The 19,070-nt window shown below is 32.9% G+C and overlaps 3 protein-coding genes across 4 annotated transcripts; all 3 read left to right on the top strand.

Annotated features, from left to right (window-relative positions):
- The first annotated feature begins 2,491 nt into the window (after nt 1-2,491).
- Nucleotides 2,492-3,641, top strand: LOC658974 (cathepsin L-like proteinase). Its single transcript, NM_001170525.1, is given in 3 exon segments — nt 2,492-2,593; nt 2,645-2,983; nt 3,035-3,641. Coding segments are annotated over 3 exon segments (987 nt in total). The 5' UTR covers nt 2,492-2,503; the 3' UTR covers nt 3,593-3,641.
- Nucleotides 3,642-7,321: 3,680 nt separating this feature from the next.
- Nucleotides 7,322-17,438, top strand: LOC659226 (cathepsin L precursor). 2 transcript variants are annotated; one of them, XM_064357720.1, is made up of 7 exons: nt 7,322-7,481; nt 7,533-7,871; nt 7,923-8,477; nt 12,470-12,594; nt 13,228-13,324; nt 15,039-15,392; nt 16,664-17,230. In XM_064357720.1, exons 1-7 carry the CDS (start codon nt 7,392-7,394, stop codon nt 17,228-17,230), a joined length of 2,127 nt encoding a protein of 708 aa, XP_064213790.1. In that variant the 5' UTR covers nt 7,322-7,391. The 2 variants fall into 2 exon arrangements, with proteins under 2 accessions (XP_064213790.1, NP_001298082.1); NM_001311153.1 differs by lacking the exons at nt 7,322-7,481; nt 7,533-7,871; nt 7,923-8,477; nt 12,470-12,594 and adding an exon at nt 13,075-13,123 and having other exon boundaries at nt 16,664-17,438.
- Nucleotides 11,193-12,336, top strand: LOC659367 (cathepsin L precursor). The gene is made up of 3 exons (NM_001311154.1): nt 11,193-11,309; nt 11,365-11,703; nt 11,758-12,336. The coding sequence occupies exons 1-3, from the start codon at nt 11,217-11,219 to the stop codon at nt 12,310-12,312; spliced, it is 987 nt and encodes a 328-aa protein (NP_001298083.1). The 5' UTR covers nt 11,193-11,216; the 3' UTR covers nt 12,313-12,336.
- Nucleotides 17,439-19,070: the final 1,632 nt, after the last annotated feature.

Here is a 19,070-nt window from a genome sequence, read left to right as displayed (position 1 = left end):
TAAAGCACAAGAAACATTAAAATATTTGAAATGAGTGAGTGAAGTGAGTGCAATATGTTTGAAAAAAATAGAACAAAATACAATATAAAAGAAAAAATACAAGACACGAATAAAAAAATAAAGCATTTATAATCATTTTACATAAGCCTTCAATTTATACCAAGTTTATTTGGAAAAACAAACAACAAATAATTCTGTGTCGAAGGCTATTCAACACAACCCAGAAAATGACGAAAAGAAAAAGAAAAAAACTGGAGAATAGCAAGAAAAATCGCCACTATTTATTTTCTTTTAAACGTTAAAACATTACATAATATATTGTCACTTATTATTTTCTGTTATCATTTATCAAACAATATCAATTCAGTGAAAAAATACATGTATTTCCGTTAGTAAATTACAGAAAGACACGTAGACAGATAATATCAAATAAGTCAAGTTACCTTGGATAATTTCACTCACGTAGCGCTAAAAGACTAAAAATTGTATACAACAAAAAATGGAACAGAGTATGTATTTTGTTTTTAGTAAAAATACATGTACTTTGCTTCAAAAGAGCAGGAACACATTACCAATTGTTTTTTTTTGCCAAAAAAAATTTTAAATAGAAAAATTCCTATTCAGCTGAGGTACCCAATAAACCAGAAGAGCTCTAATGAAGAAAACAAAGAATAAAAAAATTAAGAATTACGAAACCATCTACTATAAAACACAAGAAACATTAAAATATTTGAAATGAGAAAGTGAACTGCATGCAACATGAAAAAATAAAATAAATAAAAAAAAACAAGACAAATAAAATTAATAAAAAAAAAAGTATTTATAAACATTTTACACAAGGCTTCAATTTATACCAAGTTTACTTGAAAAAACCAACAAGAAATAATTCTGTATCGAAGGCTATTCAACACAACCCAGAAAATGACGAAAAGAAAAAGAAAAGAACTAGAGAATAACAAAAAAAATCGCCATTATTTATTTTTTTTAAACGTTAAAAACATTACATAGTATATTGTTACTTATTATTTTCTGTAACATTTATCAAACAATATCAATTTGTTAACAAAAAACTTAGTAAGGAAAGATCGCTAAATTATACGATTCCTATTCAAATGATATACCGAATAAGACAAAAGAGCTATAAAATTAAAGAACACAAGAAATAAAAAGTTGAAGAATTACGAAACCATCCACCATAAAACACAAGAAACATTAAAATATTTGAAATGAGTGAGTGAACTAAGTGCAATATGTTTAAAAAATAAAATAAAATTACTTCGAAAAAGCTATGCTCAATCAACAATATACAATAAAAAAAAATAAAGGATTTATAAACATTTTACATAAGCCTTCAATTTATACCAAGTTTACTAAAAAAAAACAAACAACAAATAATTCTGTGTCGAAGGCTATTTAACACAACCCAGAAAATGACGAAAAGAAAAAGAAAAGAACTAGAGAATAGCTAGAAAAATCGCCACTATTTATTTTCTTTTAAACGTTAAAAACATTACATAATATAATGTCACTTATTATTTTCTGTTATCATTTATCAAACAATATCAATTCAGTGAAAAAATACATGTATTTCCGTTAGTAAATTACAGAAAGACACGTAGACAGATAATATTGGATAATTTCACGAAGCCCCAAAAACAGGCTAAAAATTGTATACAACAAAAAACGGAAAAAAGGATGTATTTTGTTCTCAGTAAAAATACACGTACGGTGCTTCAAAAAAGCCGGAACAAAGCTTCTACAGCTACGGTTTAATAATTTTTCTATACCAAGTTATAACGAAAATAAGAACGTTTTTATAGATAGGCCATTATGCAGCATATTTTAAGTCACTTTGTGCCTTCAGTTGCTAATTTGAAACGTTTGTTACCATAAGCACCTACGAATTTTAAAGGTACAAGGTATGCACGTTCACGTTGGTATTATGGAAAAAAACGATCGAATACAACGATCACTTGATCACGTCGACTGCTCAGATTTCTCGAATTTAATTTCGATGTTTATATAATATCTACTTATTATTTCTATAATTTCATCTATTATACAAAATTTTCTAAAAAATCATTCATCCAAGAAAAGTTGAAAAAGATGCGGTCTTTTTTGGCTTTAATTTTGTTATAATGTGATTTCGATTTGTACGATTTTTTCGAAAAAAGTAGCTAAATATTGACCATTCCAGCTTTCCTTGTTTCTGTAGTTTATTAATTTTAGGTATGAAAATGTAGACTTTTTAACATTATTGAGTGCTTTTTTTAGTAAACTATTATTTAAAATACGGATAAAAACAGCTGATGAATCTAATAACCAATTGCAATGAAACTAATAAAAATCAAAGTTCGAGATAAGATTATAAGTATTTTAAACCCACTTTAAACAATACAGATGAAAATCAGATAAGTTACCACCACCAAAAAAACCCGAAAAAATCAGGTATATATTTGCTCAATTTTCCGTCGTAAAACATATTCCAAACGCTCTAGTAACCATGAAGACTTTCATCGTTCTCGCTTTGGCCGTTGTTGCCACTTTGGCAGTGCCCCAATCTCCAGTCCACGCCAAATGGGCTGAATTCAAAGTAAGTCTAAACAAAAGTGCAAAAAATACGAAACTAATTGTTTTCCCACAGTTGACCCACAAAAAACAATACAGCTCCCCGATTGAAGAGCTCAGACGTAAGGCCATCTTCCAAGACAACTTGGTCAAAATCGAAGAACACAATGCCAAGTTCGCCAAAGGCGAAGTCACCTACACCAAGGCCGTCAACCAGTTCGCCGACATGACCGCTGACGAATTCATGGCTTACGTCAACCGTGGTCTTGCCACTAAACCAAAAATGAACGAAAAACTCCGCATTCCCTTCGTCAAGTCTGGCAAACCCGCCGCCGCTGAAGTCGACTGGAGGAGCAAAGCCGTCACCGAAGTCAAGGACCAAGGACAATGCGGTTCCTGCTGGAGCTTCAGTACTGTGAGTAGTCAACCAAATTATTGTTTCAAGTCTTGATGGTTTCTTCTCTAGACTGGTGCCGTTGAAGGCCAACTTGCCATCTCAGGCAAAGGCTTGACCTCTCTCAGTGAACAAAACTTGGTGGATTGTTCCTCACAATACGGAAACGCCGGATGTAATGGTGGATGGATGGACAGCGCCTTCGACTACATCCATGACAATGGTATCATGTCCGAATCCGCTTATCCCTACACTGCCATGGATGGAAACTGCAGATTCGACGCTTCTCAGTCCGTCACCAGTCTTCAAGGTTACTACGACATCCCCTCTGGAGATGAGAGTGCTCTCCAAGACGCTGTTGCCAACAATGGTCCAGTCGCTGTTGCTCTTGATGCCACCGAAGAACTCCAACTCTACTCTGGAGGTGTTTTGTACGACACCACCTGCAGTGCCCAAGCTTTGAACCACGGTGTCTTGGTCGTTGGATACGGATCTGAAGGTGGACAGGACTACTGGATCGTCAAGAACTCCTGGGGAAGCGGATGGGGAGAACAAGGCTACTGGAGACAAGCTCGTAACCGCAACAACAACTGTGGTATCGCTACTGCTGCCTCGTATCCAGCTTTGTAAATTTTATTATGATTGTAAAACACAAAAAAATAAACTAAAATTCACATTACCAATTGGTTTTTTTTCGCCAAAAAAAATTTTTTTTCAGAAAAGAAGATCGCTAAATGAAAAACACAAAAAATGAAGAATTACGAAACCATCTACTATAAAAGAAAAGAAACATAAAAATATTTGAAATGAGAAAGTGAATTGAGTGCAATCTATTAAAAAAAAATTACTACGAAAAAGCTATGCTCAATCAACAAAATACAACATAAAAAAAAACACAAGACACAAATACAAAAATAAAATATTTATAAACATTTTATCTAAGCCTTCAATTTATACCAAGTTTACTTGAAAAAAACAAACAACAAATAATTCTGTGTCAAAGACTATTTAACACAACCCAGAAAATAACGAAGAGAAAAAGAAAAGAACTAGAGATACATAGTAATATCAATAGTAATAATAGAACATAGTAATATCAATTCAGTGAAAAAATACATGTATTTCTGTTAGTAAATTACAGAAAGACACGTAGACATATAATATCAAATAAGTCAAGTTACCTTGGATAATTTCACGTAGCCCTAAAAGACTAAAAATTGTATACAACAAAAAATGGAACAGAGTATGTATTTTGTTTTTAATAAAAATACATGTACTTTGCATCAAAAGAGCAGGAACACATTACCAATTGTTTTTTTTTTTTTGACAAAAAAAATTTTAAATAGAAAAATTCCTATTCAGCTGAGGTACCGAATAAACCAGAAGAGCTCTAATGAAGTAAACAAAGAATAAAAAAATGAAGAATTACGAAACCATCTACTATAAAACACAAGAAACATTAAAATATTTGAAATGAGAAAGTGAACTGCATGCAACATGAAAAAATAAAATAAATAAAAAAAACAAGACAAATAAAATTAAAAAAAAAATAAAGTATTTATAAACATTTTACACAAGGCTTCAATTTATACCAAGTTTACTTGAAAAAACAAACAAGAAATAATTCTGTATCGAAGGCTATTCAACACAACCCAGAAAATGACGAAAAGAAAAAGAAAAGAACTAGAGAATAACAAAAAAAATCGCCATTATGTATTTTTTTTAAACGTTAAAAACATTACATAGTATATTATTACTTATTATTTTCTGTAACATTTATCAAACAATATCAATTTGTTAACAAAAAACTTAGTAAGAAAAGATCGCTAAATTATACGATTCCTATTCAAATGATATACCGAATAAGACAAAAGAGCTATAAAATTAAAGAACACAAGGAATAAAAAGTTGAAGAATTACGAAACCATCCACCATAAAACACAAGAAACATTAAAATATTTGAAATGAGTGAGTGAACTAAGTGCAATATGTTTAAAAAATAAAATAAAATTACTTCGAAAAAGCTATGCTCAATCAACAATATACAATAAAAAAAATAAAGGATTTATAAACATTTTACATAAGCCTTCAATTTATACCAAGTTTATTTGGAAAAACAAACAACAAATAATTCTGTGTCGAAGGCTACTCAACACAACACAGAAAATGACGAAAAGAAAAAGAAGAGAACTAGAGAATAGCTAGAAAAATCGCCACTATTTATTTTCTTTTAAACGTTAAAAACATTACATAATATAATGTCACTTATTATTTTCTGTTATCATTTATCAAACAATATCAATTCAGTGAAAAAATACATGTATTTCCGTTAGTAAATTACAGAAAGACACGTAGACAGATAATATCAAATAAGTCAAGTTACCTTGGATAATTTCACGTAGCCCTTAAAAGACTAAAAATTGTATACAACAAAAAATGGAACAGAGTATGTATTTTGTTTTTAGTAAAAATACATGTACTTTGCTTCAAAAGAGCAAGAACACATTACCAATTGTATTTTTTTTGCCAAAAAAAAATTTTAAATAGAAAAATTCCTATTCAGCTGAGGTACCGAATAAACCAGAAGAGCTCTAATGAAAAAAACAAAGAATAAAAAAATGAAGAATTACGAAACCATCTACTATAAAACACAAGAAACATTAAAATATTTGAAATGAGAAAGTGAACTGCATGCAACATGAAAAAATAAAATAAATAAAAAAAAACAAGACAAATAAAATTAATAAAAAAAAAAGTATTTATAAACATTTTACACAAGGCTTCAATTTATACCAAGTTTACTTGAAAAAACCAACAAGAAATAATTCTGTATCGAAGGCTATTCAACACAACCCAAAAAATGACGAAAAGAAAAAGAAAAGAACTAGAGAATAACAAAAAAAATCGCCATTATTTATTTTTTTTAAACGTTAAAAACATTACATAGTATATTGTTACTTATTATTTTCTGTAACATTTATCAAACAATATCAATTTGTTAACAAAAAACTTAGTAAGGAAAGATCACTAAATTATACGATTCCTATTCAAATGATATACCGAATAAGACAAAAGAGCTATAAAATTAAAGAACACAAGGAATAAAAAGTTGAAGAATTACGAAACCATCCACCATAAAACACAAGAAACATTAAAATATTTGAAATGAGTGAGTGAACTAAGTGCAATATGTTTAAAAAATAAAATAAAATTACTTCGAAAAAGCTATGCTCAATCAACAATATACAATAAAAAAAAATAAAGGATTTATAAACATTTTACATAAGCCTTCAATTTATACCAAGTTTACTAAAAAAAAACAAACAACAAATAATTCTGTGTCGAAGGCTATTTAACACAACCCAGAAAATGACGAAAAGAAAAAGAAAAGAACTAGAGAATAGCTAGAAAAATCGCCACTATTTATTTTCTTTTAAACGTTAAAAACATTACATAATATAATGTCACTTATTATTTTCTGTTATCATTTATCAAACAATATCAATTCAGTGAAAAAAATACATGTATTTCCGTTAGTAAATTACCGAAGACACGTAGACAGATAATATCAAATAAGTCAAGTTACCTTGGATAATTTCACGTAGCCCCAAAAACAGGGTAAAAATTGTATACAACAAAAAACGGAACAAAGGATGTATTTTGTTCTCAGTAAAAATACACCAAAAAAGCCGGAACAAAGCTTCTACAGCTACGGTTTAATAATTTTTCTATACCAAGTTATAACGAAAATAAGAACGTTTTTATAGATAGACCATTATGCAGCATATTTTAAGTCACTTTGTGCCTTCAGTTGCTGATTTGAAACGTTTGTTACCATAAGCACCTACGAATTTTAAAGGTACAAGGTATGCACGTTCAGGTTGGTATTATGGAAAAAAACGATCGAATACAACGATCACTTGATCACGTCGACGGCTCAGATTTCTCGAATTTAATTTCGATGTTTATATAATATCTACTTATTATTTCTATAATTTCATCTATTATACAAAATTTTCTAAAAAATCATTCATCCAAGAAAAGTTGAAAAAGATGCGGTCTTTTTTGGCTTTAATTTTGTTATAATGTGATTTCGATTTGTACGATTTTTTCGAAAAAAGTAGCTAAATATTGACCATTCCAGCTTTCCTTGTTTCTGTAGCTTATTAATTTTAGGTATACAAATGCATATTTTTTTAGTAAACTATTAATTAAAATACGGATTAAAACAGCTGATGAATCAAATAACCAATTGCAATGAAACTAATAAAAATCAAAGTTCGAGATAAGATTATAAGTATTTTAAACCCACTTTAAACAATACAGATGAAAATCAGATAAGTTACCACCACCAAAAAAACCCGAAAAAATCAGGTATATATTTGCTCAGTTTTCCGTCGTAAAACATATTCCAAACGCTCTAGTAACCATGAAGACTTTCATCGTTCTCGCTTTGGCCGTTGTTGCCACTTTGGCAGTACCCCAATCTCCAGTCCACGCCAAATGGGCTGAATTCAAAGTAAGTCTAAACAAAATTGCGAAAAATACGAAACTAATTGTTTTCCCACAGTTGACCCACAAAAAACAATACAGCTCCCCGATTGAAGAGCTCAGACGTAAGGCCATCTTCCAAGACAACTTGGTCAAAATCGAAGAACACAATGCCAAGTTCGCCAAAGGCGAAGTCACCTACACCAAGGCCGTCAACCAGTTCGCCGACATGACCGCTGACGAATTCATGGCTTACGTCAACCGTGGTCTTGCCACTAAACCAAAAATGAACGAAAAACTCCGCATTCCCTTCGTCAAGTCTGGCAAACCCGCCGCCGCTGAAGTCGACTGGAGGAGCAAAGCCGTCACCGAAGTCAAGGACCAAGGACAATGCGGTTCCTGCTGGAGCTTCAGTACTGTGAGTAGTCAACCAAATTATTGTTTCAAGTCTTGATGGTTTCTTCTCTAGACTGGTGCCGTTGAAGGCCAACTTGCCATCTCAGGCAAAGGCTTGACCTCTCTCAGTGAACAAAACTTGGTGGATTGTTCCTCACAATACGGAAACGCCGGATGTAATGGTGGATGGATGGACAGCGCCTTCGACTACATCCATGACAATGGTATCATGTCCGAATCCGCTTATCCCTACACTGCCATGGATGGAAACTGCAGATTCGACGCTTCTCAGTCCGTCACCAGTCTTCAAGGTTACTACGACATCCCCTCTGGAGATGAGAGTGCTCTCCAAGACGCTGTTGCCAACAATGGTCCAGTCGCTGTTGCTCTTGATGCCACCGAAGAACTCCAACTCTACTCTGGAGGTGTTTTGTACGACACCACCTGCAGTGCCCAAGCTTTGAACCACGGTGTCTTGGTCGTTGGATACGGATCTGAAGGTGGACAGGACTACTGGATCGTCAAGAACTCCTGGGGAAGCGGATGGGGAGAACAAGGCTACTGGAGACAAGCTCGTAACCGCAACAACAACTGTGGTATCGCTACTGCTGCTTCATACCCAGCCTTGTAAATCGCCGATGTATTTATTTCACTTTTAAAAATGTAGAAAAGTAAAACCAAAAGACCAATAAAAGAAAAAAGCAGTTGAACTTGTATCTTTTATTTAACAGCAATTAAAACCTAATGAAAAAAGAAACCAAAGAAAAATAGAGAGTAAAATTAGTCTAATACAATGAAAAAATCCGTCGCCAAAAATAAAATACGAAATATTTTTATTTCTTCAAATCAGAAATCAGTGCAGATTACTCGAAATGTATTCAAAAAGAAGTCAAATATTTGATCTTGTAGAAGATCATAACTGTGACGATCGAAATGATCAGCAAATCCGGGCAATGTTAATAAATAAAGTAGGAACACATGAATTTTTTCGTGATCATATTCATTGGAATTTGAATTATTGGAGTAACTAATATTTTTAAATAAGTCCCAGTTTTGCTTATACACATCTAATAGACAATTAGACTCAGTAGAATAAAAACTTTTAAAGTTATTAGACAATTTATAATCAAAATTTTTTAGCAGTCGTAACTCAATCGCAAATAAAAAGTTGTATTAAACACGTGTGGAGCTAACTGCCATTATTATCATTAATTGTTGCCCTTATCCCACTATTATCTAACTAATAATTTTCACACCAATATTTCAAATTCTTAAAAAAGAAAGCTAGTTTTTTTGTATTTTGTTTATATGGAAAAAAGTTGGCAATAGAAAGATAACAACAGGACTTTTAAAAAAGTTTTAAAACGTAGCTTTTTAACTCCCAGTTTACTTACTTAAAAAAAACTTCGTACAAATAAAACGTCCCCGTCCTCGATAGTTCCATTAATGTCGCCAAAGGCGCACTTGTTCCATTACCGCCGTTTTCAGAGCAATAAATTTATAAAAATTGTTGTAATTAAATAACGGTTAGCACAAGGCGAATGAAAAAAATACAGACAGATAGAGCAACAAATTCTCAATAATAGGAGATAATAATAGTGCAAAAATTATAACTTAAACTATATTTAAAAAAAAATCAAAGTTTTACCAATTTGCACTCTGCCCCATATTTTTCAAAACGCTGCGAATACGGTTACAGATACAAGAAAAATGTTCAGAGGAAAGTTGTAGAGAATTAAATTTCCTTTAAAAAAGTCCGCGAGACCATATTTCTATCTTCAACCATTTAGGCCCCAAAGTCATTCAAAGACGCTCAAGCGATGGATTTACTTCATTTTGCCGGTGGTCAAATATTGGAAAATTAATTTATACCTAAACCGTTGAAAATTTAAAATTTAATTCTCTACAACCTCGTCCCTTTCATTTTTTTGTATCTTCAACCGTATTCGCTGCGTTTGCAAAAGAACGCAATAATTCTAAGCGATAATTTTTGGGCACCGTCGCCTATTTATCAAAACACTGCGAATACGGTTGAAGATACAAAAAATTGAAAAGAACGACGTTGTAGAGAATTAAATTTGCTACAAAAAAGTCCGCGACACCATATTTCCATCTTCAACGGTTTGGGTATAAATTTACTTTCCCATACTTGACCACCGGCAAAATGGTGAAAAATCGTCGCTTGAGCATCTTTGAACGTCTTCAAAGCCTAAACCGTTGAAGATAAAGATATGGTCTCGCTGACTTTTTTAAAGAAAATTTAATTCTCTACAACTTTCTTCTGAACGTTTTTCTTGTATCTTTAACCGTATCCGCAGCGTTTTGAAAAATACGGGACGAAGCGCAAATTTTAAATTTTAAATAATTTTTTTCTCATGTTTCTCATGAAAATTTTAGTCGTCAGTTTTTCTCAGTCTGTTGAGAATGCAAAGCTCAACATTTCTGCATTTTTTTCCAAGTAATTAGTGAACTGCTTGAATTTAAATTAATTTAAAACGATTTGACACCGAGACGGTATAACGCTCGAGGCGCCCTCATTTTTACACTGCCGTACTAGATCTTTGGGTGCGATTTTGTATCTCGTTTCGTCTCCTAACTTATAGTCCTTCGTAGTTCCAACTAACCAGATAATTTAAAAATACACACACCAGAAAAATCTAAGGATGTTAGTAATTTTTCTGAATAATTATGTAATAAACGAAAGTTTTGGAATTTACTTATTGGAGTCAATTTCAAAGAATCCATAAAAATGACTTTGGTTGCCATTGTTATAATTAAAGAAAAATAAAAAATATTTTAATATCTCTTATGTGTCACCAAACAGCAAAAACTTTACGAGAGATCCCACAGATCCCAAATTCCACAAAATAAACTCAAGTAGATAATTTTGAGAACACACTGATAAAATATACAATGTGTTGTAAATTTAAATTTACCAATCGTAGTTAACGAATTTAACAAGATCTGAACAACTGGTTCAAAAATAATCTAAATCATTAGAACGCACTTAATTTACTCTCAGTAACTAATCTTTTAAAATATATACATAAAAAAACTGATTTGCCAGACAATAGACACGCTACGATTTTTTTTATTTATTTCAGTATTTAGTTTTTTGACCCTAACAACGCTCCACTTTTTTTAACAAAAACACTGTGATTTTTTATTGAAGCTTATCAAACTTTATTAATTCAAACAAAAATAATTGAGATCGTAATTAGAAACACACGCCAAAAATAAGTATTTGGCAATTTTCTGAAAATCTTGATAAATAGGATTTACATCAGATAGTAGACTGCTTTAAAAACCACTCAGTTGTAAGTTAATCCATAAATTCTCGACAGGTCTGATCCACTCCTAATCCCCAATGGAGACATTTGTTATTTTCCTAGTAACCATAATTGCCACAATGGCATCGCCTCAAAAATTAATAAACGACCAAAACTGGTCCCAATTCAAGGTAAGTAAGACACTTTTTTAACAATTTTTTCTCCAACTTGTATTATTTAATTCAGCTAACCCACAAAAAAGAATATTCTACAAAAACAGAAGAAATGAAACGCCTGGCAATATTTACGGAAAATTTATCCAAAATTGACGCACACAACACAAAATACCGAAACGGTGAAGTGACTTATTTCAAAGCCATGAACAAATTTGGTGATTTGACAACGGACGAGTTTTTGGCTTTCGTCAATCGTAACAAACTGACAAAGCGCGAAAAAAACGAAAAACACACCAAACTAAACACAACAAAAATCGAATACGAAACTCAAGTCGATTGGCGAGCAAACGGACTAGTTAGCGACGTGAAAAACGAACAAGACTGTAGCTCATCGTGGAGTTTCAGTGCTGTAAGAACTTCCCTAAAAACCCACATTTCAATTAATTTTTAATTTTTTCCGAAGCTTGGGGCCGTCGAAGGACAATTGGCTCTTAAAACCAATCAACTGACGTCCCTTAGCGCGCAAAACCTGATCGATTGTTCGGCCGATTTCGGCTGTAATGGGGGCCATGCCACCAATGCTTATTCCTACATCAGCCAATTCGGAATAATGCCAGAAAAGGATTATCCATACGAAGGCAAAGCGGGTGTTTGCAGATTTGACGCCTCAAAGTCAATCACCACCGTCACAGGATTTTACGATATTGACCCCAACGACGAAACAGCCCTGCAGGGGGCCTTGGCCATGATGGGGCCCATTGCCGCCACCATTGAAGCCACCGAGGAACTCCAATTCTACAAAGGGGGGATTCTGTTGGACGAAAAGTGCAATAGCAAAGTCCCCGACTTGAACCATGGGGTTCTGGTGGTCGGTTATGGGTCAGAAAATGGGGGCGATTTCTGGATCGTGAAAAACTCCTGGGGCAGTGACTGGGGCGAGGGTGGTTATTACAGGCCCGTGCGCAATCACGGCAACAACTGTGGTATTGCAAGCTCGGCAACACTTCCAATTTTGTAAAAAAATAATAAATTATTAAATAACGCCCGTTAAATAACTCCATTTATCTCCACGTTTTTTTGTAAATTGGTGACTAGTATTCCATGATAGTTACATACACGCAGCAAAAAGTTGGGCCGAAGTGGTCTTTTTAGCGCAAATTCGGTGCGTTTTTTAGGTTAGGTGTGACATAACAGTCGAGAATGTGGCAATTTGGACTTACCACAGTGCCCCCTTCGCCCGATGCGTGCCGGAACGGGTCCGAAACTTGCTTCAGGAAGAAGTTGCGAAGAACAGTTCTTCGTTTGGCATTTTCTTCCAAAACTTTACGCCTTTCGGAAGAAACGTCAAATTGCTCCGCCATTTTTTCACAACTGGGGATTGTTGGCCACAGTGGTTGTGGACTAATTAATAATTTAAAAAATAAATACGGGACCAAATGTTTTAAATTGGCGAAAAAATGACCAAAGAAGCGGTGGGTGCAACGATTAATTGTACAATTTAAATTTATAAGGGGGAATAACAGACACGTGAAGTACCAACAGTGAAAATTGAATGTCCTAAACTGATGTGATTTTTTTTTATTTTTGCATCTTTCGATATTTACAAAAAAAACGTGGCCAAAATCATTAATTATGGAACATTCAATTGATTTCACTTCTCCAAGTAGGGACTTTCAGGCCGTGGTGTTCATGTCGCTGGTCGTGATGGTGGGGGACTTCCTGGTCAGCTGACTTTTATGTACAAAACAAATTTGACTCATTAAAATTTTCTGCTCATTTCGAGTGCTGGTGTGAGTTGGAGAGGAGCAGTCGAACAAATTATAACTAAGGTAATTATTGTACAATTTTTCCCTAGTAAATGAGCCCCCACTAAACTTTTTTTACAAATAAAGCAGCAACTTATTTTTTCAACCAAATGGTTGGTTTTTTCCAGAACCATGAAGTTCCTGGTGTTTGTGGCCCTTTGTGTGGTCGGCAGTCAAGCCGTGTCTTTTTTTGACCTAGTCCAGGAACAATGGGGCGCTTTCAAGGTCAGTGTGCTTTTTTCCTTTAGATTAACAGTTTAAGCTATCATGTTTCATCATTTTGCTGATTCAAGGCTAAAGTAGCGGAACTCGCAATTTTCAGAAATCATTTCTTTGTTCAATAATGAAGTCAAAATCAATATTTTAGACGTAATTTAATTAACGAGACTCATTTGAATAAGTGGGAAGTACCAATGTGTCCTCGGTGGATCCCCTAATAGACGAATACCAATGACGCATTATTTGCGAAGCAAATTATTAGTTGTATCAAAATGAGACATTTCGTATCGATAACCTTTGAATATTTACATTTATAAATATTTATTTAACGAATTTTGATATGAAACCACACAGTGAATTGATAAATTAGCATTTTGTTGTAGTTGCTGTTTATGTAAAATTTGATTTTTTGTTATTGGGTCACAATACAATGATGAACCTACACGTGTGCAATAATTGGATTTAAAAATTTAAATAGGAATAACAAAAACTTATAATTATTTTACTTTAATTTCTTTGTATTACATTTATCTCGTATTACAATGTTTGTCATTACCCATTTTTCATGTTGATAATGTTATTAAACATTGGCTGATTGACCATTGTATAGGAAAATTAAACTGTATTAACTGATAACGTGATAATAGTTCACAAGCGTGGTAATGTTGGAGCAGTTTATTTAATTGCAATTTAATTTCAACATTTTTTTAAACAAGCCGCAATTTTTTTGTCATTATTAAATAATATTTAAAATTACCAACTTGCACTCTGCCCCATATTTTTCAAAACGCTTCGAATACGGTTACAGATACAAGAAAAATGTTCAGAGGAAAGTTATAGAGAATTAAATTTCCTTTAAAATAGTCAGTTTACAATTTGACGTTTACGTACTTTTACCACTTGCCGCATTTTTTTTATTTCTGTCAGATTTATGCTCCACTTTACGTTTATACGTTTATGTGTTCTCTCAATCTCTTATTTTTCTTTACTTGTTGTTTTCTTACCTTTTCTACACTTTTTTTCATAGAAAAATTGTTGCTCTGATCCGGGTTCGAACCCGCGACCTCCCCCGTTGTAAGTGGCGCTTATACCACTAGGCCACCAAGGCCCCAGCTACTGACCGTCTTTTGCAGATATTTTAACACAAACTTTTTAAATAAATCAACATTACAAACTATATAATTGCAATAATTCACCTAAAACGCAAATACTTTCAGTTCAAAAGTCGGCGAATTAGCTCGAGAAAACATTTTCTTCCACTTTTTTTTAAATTAATTCTCTAATTCTTCACCAGATTTCATCAAAAGTTACCGGGCGTATAAGTTGATTCTACAATTTTAAAATTGTTTTTATCTTTTTTGTGACTTTCAGCACGTTTTTGACCAAAAATGGACATAATTTCTCCAAAAATCACCAAATTAATTAATCTTTCTTCAGATTTTTATTGAAAAATATATTGTATATAGAGGATGAAAGGTTTTCCCAGTTTCCTGAAAATTTTCACCAGAAGTATTTAAATTCTATTTGTACTTTTTTATTTACTTTTTGGTATGAAAACACTCAGAAACTAAAAACAATACATACATTCGAGTGAATCACTTGTTTATAAGTCGGGGATTCACACAGCAAAGAATGTAAATATCATTTTACGATAAACTTGTCTTTATTTTCTTTTCTGGTGGCGTAAAAATTACATTTCCCATAACTTGTCATATTTCAGGTGACTCACAAGAAACAATACGAAAGCGAAACCGAAGAACGCTTCCGTATGAAAATCTTCATGGAAAATGCCCACAAAGTCGCCAAACATAACAAATTGTACGCTCAGGGTTTAGTTTCGTTTAAATTAGGCGTAAATAAATACTCCGATATGCTTAATCATGAATTTGTTCACACATTAAATGGTTACAATCGCTCTAAAACCCCACTGAGAAGTGGCGAATTGGACGAATCTATCACTTTCATTCCACCTGCAAACGTCGAATTACCGAAACAAATCGACTGGAGAAAACTTGGGGCCGTCACACCCGTCAAGGACCAAGGACAATGCGGCTCATGCTGGAGCTTCAGTACGGTAGGTTTGCTATTGACTTGTGATTTTTTTGTACAAAACCGCATCTCGCTATCGTCTTTTGTTTTCGACTTATAAACGAAATATTAAAAAATTCATATCTTCCTTATTATAAAAGATACACATTTGAAACAAAGACATTATACAGGCACTTTTTTACAGAGAATTTAATAATGTTATCAGCGATTTTTTTTAATCATTCGTTTAGCTGTAATAACACAAAGTTGTATTTTTTTAAATGAGAATCATAGTTGGCTATGACATTTTCGAAAAGCTTATTTTTTTCTGAACTCAAAACAATATAAATACAGTTTGATATTTTTAATATTTTTGATAAAAATATATTTAAAATATTTTAAAGTAGTTGGCCATGGAAATATTATTTCGCATAAATGGTGTGAATAATCTAGAAATTTTGTGAACGGTTATTAAAGTAAGAAATGTGAAATTATAAAAATAAGTTAAAGTTATTTTCAATTGAACAAATATACGAGCGTCGCAGATTTTAATTACATAAAAAATGTGCAGAAAATTGCAAACGATGTGTCACTACTACTTGATGCCACTTTTTTATGATTTAGTGCAATGGAGGTGACGTTGATAATGTTGTGTATTTTTTACCGCAGATGGAATTTGATTTTGGTGTTTGGATTGACATTTTTTTGTAAAATAAAATTTTATTGATACGCAATCATACAATTAATAAGATTTTTCTTCTTCCGACATTTCTTGTTTAAAATTGGAAATTAGAATGACAACGTAAGCTTGCCATTTTAAATATAAAAACAAATAATTTTTATTAATTGCAAAAATTTGATCTAATAAAAATTTATTATGCTGTTTTTGAATTAATTAGGGTTTAAAAAATCATTAAATTATAAATACTTGTTGGGTAATACAATTTTCATAGTTTTAATTAATAATCCAAAAAATTTTCATGGCCTACTATAAAGAAAAAGCGAAATGTTTTGTTTTTTCTTAAATATTTAAAATTAATGTATTACACAAATAGACATATCAAATCAGAAAAAAATAAGCTTTTCGAAAATGTCACAGCCAACTATGATTCCTATTTAAAAAAATACAACTTTATGTTATTACAGTTAAACGAATGGTTGAAAAAAATCGCCGATAACATTATTAAATTCTCTGAAAAAAAGTACCTCTATAATGTCTTTGTTTCAAATGTGTATCTTTTATAATAAGAAAGATATGAATTTTTTTAGATTTTTTTAGACTCGTATGCAATATTAATTTCGTGTTTACTTTCCTAGACTGGTTCCCTCGAGGGCCAGCACTTCCGCAAGTCCAAAAAACTCGTCTCCCTCAGCGAACAAAACCTGATCGACTGTTCGGAAAAGTACGGAAATAACGGCTGTAACGGCGGTCTCATGGACAACGCTTTCCGTTACATTAAAGACAACGGCGGAATTGACACCGAACAGTCGTATCCGTACAAAGCCGAAGACGAGAAATGCCACTACAAGCCCAGAAATAAGGGCGCCACTGACCGCGGATTCGTCGATATCGAGTCAGGTGATGAGGAAAAGCTCAAAGCTGCAGTTGCGACAGTTGGGCCAATTTCTGTTGCAATTGATGCAAGTCATCCCACTTTCCAGCAGTATTCCGAAGGGGTGTACTATGAGCCTGAGTGTAGCTCGGAGCAGCTGGATCATGGGGTTCTGGTGGTGGGGTATGGGACCGATGAGGATGGTAATGATTATTGGTTGGTGAAAAATTCATGGGGGGACAGTTGGGGCGATCAGGGGTACATCAAGATGGCTCGCAATCGGGATAACAATTGCGGAATTGCTACCCAAGCTAGTTATCCGTTAGTTTAGGTTTATTTCTGTGTTTTAAGTTCGAATAGTTATTAGATGTTTTTGATTTGTTTGTGATTTTTGTATTTTTTTTAATTGTAATCTCGTTTTTGAACAAATAAACTCGAACAATTTTTAAGTGTGTTACTGATTTATCTTTGCCTTAACACTTTGTTTATTGCTTTTTTCTGTAAAAACATTTTATAATAAATCAACAAAAAGACACTAACCGAGTTTTTTTCTTTACTACATTATTACTTTACATTATTTTTTTATTTCTGTCAGTTTTATGCTCCGCTTTACGTTTATATACGTCTGTGTTCTCTCAGTCTCTTATTTTTGCTTACGTGTTGTTTCCTTACCTTTTCTACACTTTTTTTCATAGAAAAATTGTTGCCCTGATCCGGGTTCGAACCCGCGACCTCTCGCGTCGTAAGTGGCGCTTATACCACTGGGCCACCAGGGCCCCAGCCACTGACCGTCTTTTGCAGATATTTTAACACAAACTTTTTAAATGAATCAACATTACAAACTATATAATTGCAATAATTCGCCTAAAACGCAAATTCATTCAGTTCAAAAGTCGGCGAATTAGCTCGAGAAAACATTTTCTTCCACTTTTTTTAAATTTAATTCTCTAATTTTTCACCAGATTTCATCAAAAGATACCGGGCGTATAAGTTGATTCTACAATTTTAAAATTGTTTTTGCCTTTTTTGTGACTTTCAGCACGTTTTTGACCGAAAATGGACATAATTTCTTCAAAAATCACCAAATTTGTGTATTTTCTAGTCAAAAATAGTGGACGTGCGCAAATCCTACTGAATTCGCAGTGGCCATGATTTTTATTAACAATGTTTTTCGGGACTTTACTAAACAAACTCAGTTAACTAAAAATTTTTAGACATAAATTAAATATTTTCGTTTATTTTTTTATAATTTAAGAAGTAAGTCGTCTAAGGATTCAACGCTAAAGTTTGAAGTTATGTTTCACCTTTACGTTCATCTCTTTTTCTCTCAAAACAAAAGTATTTAACCTTTATTATAATGTGCTCTTACGTTTACAATTTGGCGCATTTACGTACTTTTACCTTTTGCCACATAATTTTCTTATTTCTGTCACTTTTATACTCCGCTTTACGTTTATACGTCTGTGTGTTCTCTCATTCTCTTATTTTTGCTTACGTGTTGTTTCCTTACCTTTTCTACACTTTTTTTCATAGAAAAATTGTTACCCTGATCCGGGTTCGAACCCGCGACCTCCCGCGTCGTAAGTGGCGCTTATACCACTAGGCCACCAAGGCCCTAGGTACTGACCGTCTTTTGCAGATATTTTAACAGAAACTTTTTAAATAAATCAACATTACAAACTATATAATTGCAATAATTCACCTAAAACGCAAATACATTCAGTTCAAAAGTCGACGAATTAGCTCGAGAAAACATTTTCTTCCACTTTTTTTCAATTGAATTCTCTAATTTTTCACCAGATTTCATCAAAAGATACCGGGCGTATAAGTTGATTCTACAATTTTAAAATTGTTTTTATCTTTTTTGTACCTTTCAACACGTTTTTGACCGAAAATAGACATAATTTCTCCAAAAATCACCAAATTCGTGTATTTTCTAGTCAAAAGTAGTGGACGTGCACAAAGCCTACTGGATTCGCAGTGGCCATGATTTTTATTAACACTGTTTTTCGGGACTTTACTAAACAAACTCAGTTGACTAAAAATTTTTAGACACAAATTAAATATTTACTTCGGTTACTTACAACAGGAAAAATGATTATGAGAAAATGAGGACAATTTTTTTACATTATATATTTGTAAAATTGACTGTTGTGTCAAATTTCGTGCTT

Source organism: Tribolium castaneum, chromosome 7 (assembly GCF_031307605.1).
Source record: "Tribolium castaneum strain GA2 chromosome 7, icTriCast1.1, whole genome shotgun sequence".
Classification (NCBI taxonomy): Eukaryota; Metazoa; Arthropoda; class Insecta; order Coleoptera; family Tenebrionidae; genus Tribolium; species Tribolium castaneum.
This window is presented reverse-complemented; position numbering and strand designations above follow the sequence as displayed.

Coding starts and splice junctions, on each gene's coding strand:
- LOC659226 (XM_064357720.1), top strand. CDS start 7,392: ATGAAGACTTTCATCGTTCTCGCTTTGGCCGTTGTTGCCACTTTGGCA. Junction 13,325..15,038: donor AACAATGGGGCGCTTTCAAG/GTCAGTGTGCTT, acceptor GTCATATTTCAG/GTGACTCACAAGAAACAATA. Junction 15,393..16,663: donor CATGCTGGAGCTTCAGTACG/GTAGGTTTGCTA, acceptor TTACTTTCCTAG/ACTGGTTCCCTCGAGGGCCA.
- LOC659367 (NM_001311154.1), top strand. CDS start 11,217: ATGGAGACATTTGTTATTTTCCTAGTAACCATAATTGCCACAATGGCA. Junction 11,310..11,364: donor AAAACTGGTCCCAATTCAAG/GTAAGTAAGACA, acceptor TATTTAATTCAG/CTAACCCACAAAAAAGAATA. Junction 11,704..11,757: donor CATCGTGGAGTTTCAGTGCT/GTAAGAACTTCC, acceptor TTTTTTCCGAAG/CTTGGGGCCGTCGAAGGACA.